This window comes from Muntiacus reevesi, chromosome 15, assembly GCF_963930625.1.
Source record: "Muntiacus reevesi chromosome 15, mMunRee1.1, whole genome shotgun sequence".
In the NCBI taxonomy this organism is placed as follows: domain Eukaryota; kingdom Metazoa; phylum Chordata; class Mammalia; order Artiodactyla; family Cervidae; genus Muntiacus; species Muntiacus reevesi.
The window spans coordinates 52,005,400-52,017,804 of record NC_089263.1 but is presented as its reverse complement, the minus strand read 5'-3'; the positions used below and the strand labels follow the sequence as shown (position 1 = coordinate 52,017,804).

The 12,405-nt window shown below is 40.1% G+C and overlaps 1 protein-coding gene across 12 annotated transcripts in view; it reads left to right on the top strand.

The window, feature by feature from the left end:
• PPIP5K1 (diphosphoinositol pentakisphosphate kinase 1) overlaps positions 1–11,855 on the top strand; it is a 40,045-nt gene extending 28,190 nt beyond the window's left edge. For 11 of the 12 annotated variants that reach the window (XM_065906096.1, XM_065906094.1, XM_065906098.1 and 8 more), the window contains 3 exons: positions 453–590; positions 7,146–7,259; positions 9,860–11,855. In XM_065906096.1, the coding sequence (XP_065762168.1) occupies positions 453–590; positions 7,146–7,259; positions 9,860–10,836 (1,229 nt within the window). In that variant the 3' untranslated portion in view covers positions 10,837–11,855. The remainder of the gene's footprint in view (positions 1–452; positions 591–7,145; positions 7,260–9,859) is intronic. The other variant, XM_065906097.1, reaches the window with a different exon arrangement.
• Positions 11,856–12,405: the final 550 nt, after the last annotated feature.

Genomic DNA, 12,405 nt, shown 5'->3' with positions numbered 1-12,405 from the left:
TCTAGTATGTGATCCCTGGAATCTGCTGTTTCTTCCCAGCTCCATGACTCCCTACCTCTCATTTAGACCTACAGTTGCACCCCTTCCCTCTGGACCTTTGTTCTATTCCCCATCCACATCCCCCTCCACCCCTGAAAGTCTAAGAAGAGTATGGGTGCTTACCTTATTGGGATTGTGTTGATTTTTCCGTGGGACATTGAAGGCTTTCCATAGGTAGGGTGAGAGGTGATTCCACTCACCCAGAGTTGGGGAAATTTTTAGGAAATCTGGAGATGACAGAGATAGACTCCTGTAGGGGCTCTGGAGTTCCCTCTCCCGAGAATCTTGGATAGCCCACACTCCAAAAGCCACAGACACTCCTGATGGTTCTCAGAGACTCTCCCTGCTTCCTTGGCCAGTTGGAGTATATCCAGCAGGAATAACACTGACTTTGCCCATCTCTTTTCTAACAGGATTTGAAGGGTGCTCCATGGTGCCTACTATTTACCCCCTGGAAACACTGCATAATGCCCTTTCCTTGCGTCAAGTGAGTGAATTCTTGAGTAGAGTCTGCCAGCGCCACACTGAGGCCCAAGCACAGGCGTCTGCAGGTACAGCGAATCCTCTTATCTTGAACCACTATCTCTGCCCCCACTCCCAAGCTCCCCAGAGCTTGAGTGGTAAGTTAAAAAGATAGGCACTCCGAAAAAGTAGACTTGAAAAAATGTTTAACTGCATAGGTCAACTCAAAAGCATAGAACTATCACTCCTTTCAAAGTTAATTTATAAATTTAATGTGATCTCAGTAAAAATACTACTGTTTTTCTAAAGTCAGACAAACTGACTTTGAGGTGCTCATAAAACAAACAAATGAGAATAGCCAAGGAAATCTTGAAAAGAAGAGCAATGAAGGCATGTTGGCCCTACCAGATTTTAAAACATTTTATATAACATCTATAGGGAAAACAGTGTAGTATTGGTACATGAATGGACAGAGACCAAGCAAACAAAATAGTAAATACAGGGATAGTTGAAGTTAGCATTTCAAAATACTAGGGGAAAGATAGAATTTAAGGAATGGAGTTGGGACAATTGAATAGTCATTTGACAAAATTTAAAACTGAATCCATACTTCATGTTATATACCAGGATAAACTCCATAGGGATCAGACTGCAAGTAAAAATTAAACCATGCAAACTTCTCTGGTGGTTCAGTGGTTAAGAATCCTCCTGCCAATGCAGGGGACACAGGTTCAATCCTTGGTCTGGGAAAATCCCACATGTCATGGGGCAGCTAAGCCCATGGGCCACAACTACTGAGCCCGCACACTCTAGAGCCCGTGCTCTGCAACAAGAGAAGCCACTGCAATGGGAAGCCCATGCACTGCAACTAGAGTATAACCCCTGCTCACAGCAACTAGAGAAAGCTTGCATGTAGCAATGAAGACCCACCACAGCCAAAAATAATAAGTAAATAAAAATGGGGGAGAAAAAAGGAAGTGAAAAGACAGCCTATAGAAAAGGGGAAAAATATTTGCAAATCATATATCTGATAAAGATCCAGAATGTAACACTTCAACAACAAAAATACAAGCAGAGACTCCCCTGGTGGCACAGTAGATAAAAATCTGCCTGCCAAAGTAGGGGACACAGGTTCAATCCTTGGTCTGGGAAGATTCCATGTGCTGTGGAACAATAAAGCCTATGCACCATAGCTGCTGAACCCATGCTCTAGAGCCCATGCTCCACAACCAGAGAAGTCACCACAATGGGAAGCCTGCATACCTCGATGGAGGGTAGCCCCCAATCACTGCAACTAGAGGAAAGCCTGTGCAGCAACAAAGACCCAACCCAGCCAAAAATTAGCTAATTAAAAAGACAAACAACCCAACTTAAAAGTGAGCAAAGGACTTGAGTAGACACTTCTTCAGAGAAGATATATAGATAGCCAAGAAACACATGAAATACTGTTCACCCTCAGTAATCATTAGGGATATACAGATCAAAGGCACACCCACTAGGATGGCTATAATTGTAAAAAGGAGAGAAATAGAGTAAAAGCAAGCTGAAAATAAGTGTTGGTAATGGCATGAACAAATTAGAATTTTTGTACACTGCTGGTGGAAACGTAAAAGGGTGCAGCCTCTGTGGAAAACAGTTTCACAGTTCCTCAAAAACCTAAATATAATATTACTGTTTGACTCAGAAGTTCCCCTCCCACATTCAAAAGAACTGAAAACAGGTACTGTAACAAACATTTACACACAAAAGTTTATGGTGACACTATTCGTAATAGTCAAAAGGTGGAAACGACTGAAGTGTACGTGAATGGATAAACAAAACGTGGTATACGCATATAATCTCCTAGTACCATAAGAACTATGAGAAGGAGTGAAGTACTGATACATGTTGTCATATGGATGAACCTCAAAAACATGACAAGTGAAAGAAACCAGAAAAAGTCACATATTGTACGATTCCGTTTATATGAAAGATCCAGAACAGAGACAGAGAGCAAATTGGTGGTTTCCAGGGATTGAAGGTAGGGTAGAATGGGGAGTGACTTCTTAATAGATACTGGTTTTCTTTTTTGGGGGTAGGGGGCTGTGATGAAAATGTTTGGAACTAGATATAGGTAGCAATTGCACATTGTGGATGTGCTAAAGGCCACAGAATTATATACTTTAAGATGTTACCTTTGTGTTATGTGGCCTTCACTTCAATAATAATAATAAAAATAAATAAATCATGCAAGTACTAAAAGTAAGCAGGGGTCATGGTGGTAGATTCCTTTATCACTGGAAAATAAGGAGAGCCTAATTGTGACTCAAATTTTGGAAACAATAGGAAAAGATTGATAAGTCATATAAACATTTTTTTAAAATGTTGCAAACCAGTGGCAGCATCATAAGCAAAGAAGATTTTTTTTTCTGTATTTTTTATATCACATTTAGGCTTAATCATCCTAAAATACAGAGAACTCTTACATGTCAGAAGGAAAAGACCAAAAGTGTGATTTTTTAAAAGAATAGTTTACAAAGAATGAAATGCAGTGGCCATTACATTTATGAAATGATGCTTAACCTTGATCATAAGAAATGTGCAAATTAAAACTACACTGAGATATCATATCTCACCTATTAATTTGGAAAAAAAAATCCAAAAGTTTGATAACACATTCTCTTGACAAGTCTGTTGCAAGAGAGGCAGTTCCATACATTGTTGGTGGAATGTATGGTGCAACCTCTATGAAGGTAGATTTTGTAATGTCTCAGAGAATTACAGATACAGTTACTTCCTTTTCTAATAATACAATTTTAGGAATTTATTCTGAAGGTATTGTTCACAAAGTTGAAATAACATTTGTACAGAGTTATTGATTTTGTACAGAGTATTGGTTTTGTAAACAGTTATTGTATGCTGTCTATTATTATTTTTGGAAACAACCCAAAGGTTCTTCAGTACAAGAGTGGTTGAATAAACAGTGGCATGTCCACTCAAATGAGTGCTGTGCCTCTGTTAAAACTAGTAAGGAAGGTCTGTTGTTTGTGGAGGGGGGCGGTATATGTGTCTTGATATGAAGTAATCTCCAGGATATATTGTTAACTTAAACAAAAAAGGTGTAGGAGAGTGTTGATAGTACATTACCTATTTTATAAGGAGGGGAAATATAGGGAAAATATACATATTTGCAAAAAGAAATTCTAAAAGTAAATACCAGAAACTAACAAAAATGTTTACCACTGGAGAGCAACAGAAGTGGAGCTGACGGCATGAAGAAAAAGCAACTTCCTCTGAGTATGCCTGTTTATAAATCTTTGACTTGTGAACCTGTAAATGCTTTTCAGAATGTAAGACTAAATCAAAAGAAGCAAATCCTAAAATCAAAAAAGAAAAAAAAGGAAAGAAATTACCCTAACTGTATATCAAAATAATAATATAATCACATAGGGAAAATCATTTTTCAAATAAGTTTGAAGTACTGTGCTTTGCCTATAAATCCTTTAGTGGAAAAAAATGAGGATTATAAAATAATTATAATCCTCATTCAATGGTTTGTTAATAGTGAGATTGATACTATTTTGTAACGTACATGTCATATGCACACACACACATATGATAGAGTAATGCAAATAAGTAATTATGTTCCTATCAAGAATAAGAATTTTCAAAAATAAATAAGATACAAGTAAAAATTCAAAAATATTTTTAAATATTTTAAATACTTACTTTTTAAAGTATTGTAATAATAAATTTGAATCAATAATATCAATATAAATTCTGTTTTTTAATGCATTTTGTAACTTAATGCATTACAAACAGTATAAGTGAGCTCCCTTAGCACCTAGATTTTGGTTTCCACATATCATCCCCCACCAAAAGCAACCAGGATTCCATGGTTGTATTCTTGGTCTAGGTCCATGTTTTTTAACCTTTTCTTTTTTTTTTTTTTTTTATCACATCCTATCCTATAGAGTATTTTTAGACTCTTTCCCTCCAATCACTCTCCACCACATGAAATTTTAATACTACAGATTAGTTTATATCTGTTAATGTAATGTCACCATTTGAGGGACCACAAACCGGTGAAATATCTTAAGTTTTTTCACTTTCACCAAGAACCAGTTTTATTGAGGATGCATAATCTGGGGCACGGAAAGCTCAAGGTGATCCTGAGGCACGCTGTAACAAAAACAAGGAAGCACTCAAGCCTGAAGAGGCTGGCACTGACCAGAACTGGATTATTTTAGCATTAAAAAGAATAATTTACCATAATCTATTAAAGTGCACTAAACATATGAACATTCACAAGCTCATAATGAATCTTACATGAAAGAGAACAAAAATAATAATCATCTGCCACTATTGGTGAATACTTTTTACCAACTCTTTCTTCTGAAAACTAATTAAAGGGAAATAAACCCTTATCCTCCCTGTTCAGTAAGAACTGCAGTTTTAATGTAATTAAATGGCCCCAGTTGAAGAGAGAAAGTTCTTCTTTACAGAAAATATGCCAGCTAATAAATATAGAAGACTTAATAGAGTTAGAAAATCACTGCTTGACACTCCTAATAAAATAATCAAGGATCATCAGTGGATACTAACACAAAGAAATGTTGATCAGGTTCCACAGTGCCAAAGGATCATCTATAATCAGAAGGGGAAACCTTTTAAATGGTGAGATCTTGTGAGCCCTACTTGAACCTCATTAGTAAACTTAGCCTCACCTACCGATTTCAGGAGATACAGGAGACGTTGTTTTGACCCCTGGGTCAGGGAGATCCCCTGAAGTAAGAAATGGCAACCCACTCCAGTATTCTTGCCTGGAAAATTCCATGGACAGAGGAGCCTGGCAGGCTACATACAGTCCATGGGCTTGCAAAGAGTTGGACACGACTGAGCATGTATGCACGCCAACTTAGTCGTAACTTAGTGGGATAATGAGACTTTATGTGCCTCCAATATGATGGACATATTCAAGAATATTCTTTAAGTATTCTTGCCAAGGGGCTTCCCTGGTGGCTCAGAAGGTAAAGAATCTGCCTGCAATGTCAGAGTGCCAATCTTCAAAGTCTACAAATAATAAATGCTGGGGAGAGTGTGGAGAAAAGGGAACCCTCCTTGACTGTTAGGAATGCAAATTAGTGCAGCCACTGTGGAGAACAGTATGGAGGCTCCTTCAGAAGCTAGGAATAAAACTACCATATGATTCAGAAATCCCACTTTGGGGCATATATCCAGAGAAAACCATAATTCGAAAAGATATATGCACCCCAGGATTCATAGCAGCACTATTTGCAGTAGCCAAGATATGGAAGCAACTAAATGTTCATCAGATAAATGGATGAAGAATATATGAATATTACTCAGCCATAAAAAAGGATAAATAATGCCATTTGCAGCAACATGGATGGATCTAGAGATTATCATACTAAGTGAAATAAGTTAAAGATAAATATCATATGATATCACTTATATGTGGAATCTAAAGTATTATACAGATGAACTTACTTATAAACAGAAATAGACTCATAGATGTAGAAAATAAATTTATGGTTACCAGAGGGGAAAGGGGCAAGAGGGATAAATAAGAAATTTGGTATTAACATATATACACTACAATATATGAAGTAGATAACCAACAGGGACCTACTGTATAGCACAGGGAATTATATTCAATATCTTATACTATTGAATTACAGTACATCCACAGTGGAAGTACAAATATCCACTTCCACTTCCAGTGGAAATGAATCTGAAAAAGAATATATATTTATATTTTGATAACTGAATCACTGTGCTGTATACCTTTGTTGTTTACAACATTAGAAGTGAACTATGCTTCAATTTTTTAAAAAATTATGAAAACCTAAAAAACATTTAAAATGTAAGCATTCATTTTTATACTACAGAAAAGAAAAACACTTGAATCATTGAATCAAGACTTTTATATCTGACTTCCAGTTTATAGGGATAGTGAAACAAGTTAAATGAATCTATGAGGAGGCAATCAGACAAATCCAGAGAGTGGAATATGACATTCTATGAGATAGCTGGCCTGTTCTTTTCAAAAAGTCACTCTGAAAAAAATAAATGGGGGAAGCTGTATTCTAGATTAAAAGAGACTTTGAAGACATAATAAAATGGAATGCATGATCCATGTTTGGATCTTACTATGAAAGACATTTTGGGAATAATTGGGGGAAATTTGAATATGGATTGGGTATTTAGATGATATTAGGGTATTTTTTAAGTTTATCTGGTGTATGGCTATATAGAAAAAATGTCTTATACTTTAGAAATGAATACTGAAGTATTAGATGTGAAATGTTTCAAAACATTTGTCATTTATTTTAGAAAACTTTAGCATGAAGAAATATATGAAACAAATACGGCGAAGTGTTAACATGTTAAATAAAGAAGATGAATATATAGGTATTGACTGTACTAGTCTTTCAAGTATTTTTTAAAAATATGTTTGAAAATATTCATAACATAGTTTAAAATATTAAAAATGGTTTGTGTGAAGGGTCCCTAAGACATGCTCCTTCTCAGCCTGAGGGAGTGTAAGTCAGATTAGACTTATATTTAGAACCTGTGGCTGTTGAATTCTTCTTCATGGGCTTTTTTTTTTTCCCTTCCCTCTCTCTCCTTCACCTGTCCAGCCCTCTTTGACTCTATGCACAGCAACCAAGCCTCTGACAGCCCGTTTTCTCCACCTCGCACTCTTCATTCACCTACCCTACAACTCCAGCAGCGCTCTGAAAAGCCCCCTTGGTGTAAGTAATTCTCTTGGAACTGTGTAGGCAAGGCCGAGAGGGGATGGGAGGAGTGGAGGGATTGGTGAATGAGAGACATCCCAGGAGGGAAACAGAGATGAGGGCTGAAAGACCAGGAGTAACCAGGCAGGAAGGCAGTCACACTTGCTGCTCCCAAGATGAAGGGCACCTCTGTTTCCTCTCTCTCGTCCATCACCTCTGTCCTCCATATCTCCTCTGTCTTACTGGGAAGAGAGTGAAGGTGCTAGTTGCTCAGTCGTGTCCGACTCTTTGCAACCTACGGACTGTAGCCTGCCAGACTCCTCTGTCTGTGGAATTCACCAGGCAAGAACACTGGGGTGGGCAGTCATTTCCCTTCTCCAGGAGATCTTCCCAACCCAGGAGTTGAGCCCAGGTCTCCTGCATTGCAGGTGGATTCTTTATCTCACTGGAGGGGCTCCTAAATGATAGTGGCCGAGGGGGTCCTTTGGGGAAGAAAAGATGAAGCCTGTGTTCCCCTTAGATCCCCATTTGGTTGTCCACAGCCTTCTCAAGTAAAAGTGACTTGGGAGTGACCCTGGATATTTAGAAAAGCTGGGAGAAAGGAACTAGAATCAGCTACTACTTTCTAGATGTCCCTCCTTTCTAGTTGTCTCTTATTTCAAGTTCAGGTGGTGCTTTTTCCCATCTCTTCTTTATAATCTCAGCCTATCACTATTTATCCCTGGTAACAGGGTGAACAGTGGAACCACAAGGAATTCTTAGGGTAATTGTAGGTAGGGAGAGAGACCAGTGGTGATCTCTGGGGGATTAGGGGCAGAGACACTGGCAGTGGAAGAGTCCTCCAGGGACTATCTAAAATCAAACATGGCTTTTATTATTTTACTTGGATAGAACTGGAGCAAAGATTCATATTTTAGCATTGGAGTAGACTTGTAGAATTTTATGCTTCTGACACCCTTTATGCAGAAGAAACTTTCCTTCCTGACAGCAAGAATTCTTCCCCTGAATTTCAAATTATTCTACACTCACCTTGCCATTAAGCCTTTTTCTCTGTCCAGTAGTGTTTATAGGTTCTGTGCCCTAGAAATCTTACCTTTTTTCAACTTCTGTTTTCTGTCTGAATTCTATGATTTGTCTGAATCAAACTACTAGCTGAATATTAAGGCTACTACTTCATCATCCTTGGGTGAACTCAGCTTACATCTGTTTTCTTCTTTTTTAAAAAAATCTCAGCAGCAGATGTGTAGTTCACTTATAAACATTTTCTTTGGGGTCTATCTGCCCTAAATAGGCCTTGTTGACCCCAAGCCACATTCCTCTTTTTTTTTTTCTGCTTGAAGCATGCCTCCTATGATCCTTTACAGAAAAGAGATAGCTGGCATTCCTTAAACTCAGTGACTAATGAATCATTGAGTTTTCAGGCTCAGGCTTACCAACTCTCCCAGTTCTCCTGATGGCAATATATTCAGGCGTCCTTTATTTCCAAAATCTGTCATTGTTGATATGAGAGTGGTTTAAATATAAAGCTGCAGTACCGTCAATAAATAAAATATTTACAAAGGGAAAGGTAAATTAGTTCCCTGTAAGGATCAGTGAAGAAGTAGAGGTTGGGGAAGTAGTTGTCCCACAGTGTAATTAAAGACTTAAGTCTTTCATTTGACTACTGTCAGAATCTAGGAAATTCATGCTTATATTTTATATGTCTATAATATCCATAAACCTGGAACACTGTGTGTCCCAAAACTTGGAGGGTCCTAACCCTGGATCTATGGATGGATTTCAGGGTAAAGTCTAGAAACTCTAGGAATGATATGTAAACATTAGCGAGGATGTCCACATGCACATTTTTCTGGGAAGATAGTCTATGACTTTCATTAGAATTTCAAAGGAATCAGTGACCTCCAGAAAGGTTAATTAAGAACTCCTGCTATTCTGTGGCAGTCTTCCATCTTTGAGTAAATCACTTTGCTTCCTAATGCTCTGATTCACAAAGTTTTTCTACATTTTCCTGCTTACTTGTTCCTTGGGTAGTAAACAGTGATTACAGCTGACCCAAAAATAAGTTTTAAAGAAATAATTCTTAACCAAAAATGTTTGTCAGATTTAACTGGGAGTGTTTTAACATTCTCTACCTTTACTCTAAAGCTACAGAATTTAAAACAACAACAACAAAAAAAAAACCTACAGAATTAGGATTTCTGAAGATAGAACCTGGAAATATGTATTTTTTTTAAATTTCCCATAATTTTGGTATGTAACCGTAATTATGAACCACTGATATGAAGTGTTCATATGCTTCTGAAGTGGGAATGAGGGATCATAGGAATTTGGAGTTGGAATGGGCATACATTTATGAAAGAACTGGATGAAGTGGGCCTCAGTACTCACTCTGAAATCTTAGATGTCCCTTAGTGTTACTCCAGTAGTACACATTAGGCCAGAGCAACAGTTCCAGGGTTAGGCTAACTTAGGAGTCTCTGCATAACTTAGGAAGAATTCAGACCCTCATTCCCCAAGACATGAGTAATAAAGACCATCTGTTCTGGCACTTGAGCTACAGACGCGGTAGAGCCTGTGCTTCCAGCTTGTCTGACTTGGTCTCTGTCTTTGCTTTGCAGATAGCAGTGGCCCTTCCAGCACTGTTTCCAGTGCTGGTCCTTCTTCCCCTACTGCAGTGGATGGTAACTGCCCTTTCGGCTTCAGTGATCAGCCCTCCCTAAGCTCACACATGACTGAAGGATATCAAGACCTCAGGCTGCTCCAGGAGGCCCCTGGGAGTGGCGCACAAGAGCCACCTTTAGAAGGGCAGCAAGAGCCTTTTGAACAAAACCAGTCCCCACAGGAACCACCTGTAGAAACCAACCAGCCACGCCAGGAGGTAGCTGAGGAAATCAGCCAGCCATGTCAGGAGGCCCCTGACAGCAGCCACCCATGCCAGGACATCCCTGAAGAGGTCAGCCAGCCGTGCCAGCAGCTCTCTGATATCCGCCAACCATGCGAGAACCGCGACGATGTTAAGCAGACTTGCCAGGAGGTCCCTCAGATCAGCCCACCATGCCAGGATGCCAGCCAGCTATACCAGAAAGTCTCCAAAGAAGCTTGCAAACTTTGCCAGGAGAACTCTGAGGAGGTCAACCAGCCATGCCAGAGGGTCCCTGTAGAGACTGGCAGGCTGTTCCATGGGTTCCCTGTAGGGGTTGATGGCCCAAGCCAGGAAGTCCTTGGGGAGGCTGGCAAGCCCACCCAAGAGATCCCTGAGGAGCTCAACCAATCATGCCAGGAATTCTCTGTGGACATTGGCAGGCTGACCCAAGGGGCTTCTGCAATCAATTTGTTGTCTCGGGACACACCTGAGGTTGATAACCCGCCCCTAGAGTTCCCTGGGGAGGTTGCTCTGCAGGCCCAGGAGGTCTCAGAGTGGGTGAATCAGCAGCAGTCCTATGTGGTCCCTGAGCTGATTGACCAGCTATCTGGAGAGGACGTTCCCCAAGTCCAGTGTCCACCTAGCAATGCAAACCCTCAGAGCCAGTCTCTAGCCCCTGACCAGAATGCCCCCCTTCCACCAGCAACGTGTGAGTCATCATTTTCTCATTAGTGGTGTCACACCATACCAGCCATTTGAGCTAGCAACTTGTCCTGTTGCCTAACTCACCTGCCAGCATTAAGGCCTTGAATCTCACCAGAGGTGTCTGAGGAAGCAGTCCTTTTGGCATTGAAGCACATCTGTGCCAGGGCTGGGCATGGGGAGGAGCCAATTTCATGTTCAAAGCAGCCATTGACTTCTCACCCAGCCATCAGACTTGAATACAATTTCCTTCAAGGGTTAGACGGGTCTATCATTACCTAACATTCTCTGATCATCCCAGGAAATCCAAAACTGGTAAAGGAAATACCACTTAACTGCTGAAGACACCATCTACGGGTGCAAAAGGGACTCCAAGGTCTCCACTTTTCTGGGAAGTATTCACAACTTTTCAAGGTACCCTTAGACCATATGTGTACTTGGGGGACACTTGTCTTTGTTAGCATCCTCAGGTGGGCCCAGGATGGCTGTCTGAAATGTCTGGGAAAAGAGAGCTCCTTTCCCCAACAAACATCCATCATGACCACTAATTTTTAGATTGGGCTTGTGGGTGTTTCCTTATCATCCCCAACCGCCCTCTCGGCCCTAGTCCTGTTCCTCTGGGCAGTAGCTCTAGGGAAAAACAGGTATTAGATTGCTGTGAAAATTTCAGAGTAAACTACTTAAAATGCGGTGGGGTTCTTGGCTAATCTGTAAAGCTGGGCCTCCTTTTGTTGAGAAGCTGTACGGCTTAGGAGATGTTGTAGTAGAGAAAAATCAGGTTCTATTTTAAGCAATCAGCAGAGATCAATATTGTACAGACACGAGCAAAGATTATATATATATATATATTTCTGTAGTCACGCCAGGGACAGACTGGCCAAAGACCAAATACTCCAGGGTCCCCAAGAGATTTGTCCTTATATTATTATGTCTTTAGGGCCAGATGTGATTATGAAGCTTTTCCCAAAGACCTGGGGTTGGGAATGGAGATGAGTAGAAGAGGTTGGAGGGGAGGGCTGGAACATTATGAGTGCTCAATAAATAAGAAATAATAAGAATCATAGTGATGGTGATGATGTCCTTGTGAATTCAAGAATGATTATGAATGTAGATCAAGCATGTGTGTTGACTGAATTAATCTGAACCAGTCAGAAGCCATTGTAGTTGAGCAGAAATGGGGTATAAAAATATGGAGATCAGGCATCCCAGGAAGTCTTTATGGCCATCAGCCCACCATCCCAAAATTTCTTAAATAAGTCGTGTTACCAGGAAGAGAGGTTCTATCTCTGTGAAGCACCAAAGGTACAATGCCTTCTCACCAGATTGTTGGAATCACTCTCATTTTAACTCTGATGCTTGGGAGTGTCAGGAGGAGCTGATATATAGGGGTTATGCTCTTTCTTTACTCCCTTCATGTCTTTACACTGGGAGAGCCGGAAACACTAGGAAGGCTGGAATCTCCCCCTCCCCATGTGTCCATGTATTCACACTTATAATGTGGCCTCTCCTGACATACCCAGGACTATAAAGGGTTTCACTGCAGGGGAAAATCCAACAGTTTACTTGCTGGAAGTCCTGACTGCACAGGTAAAAGCTGTT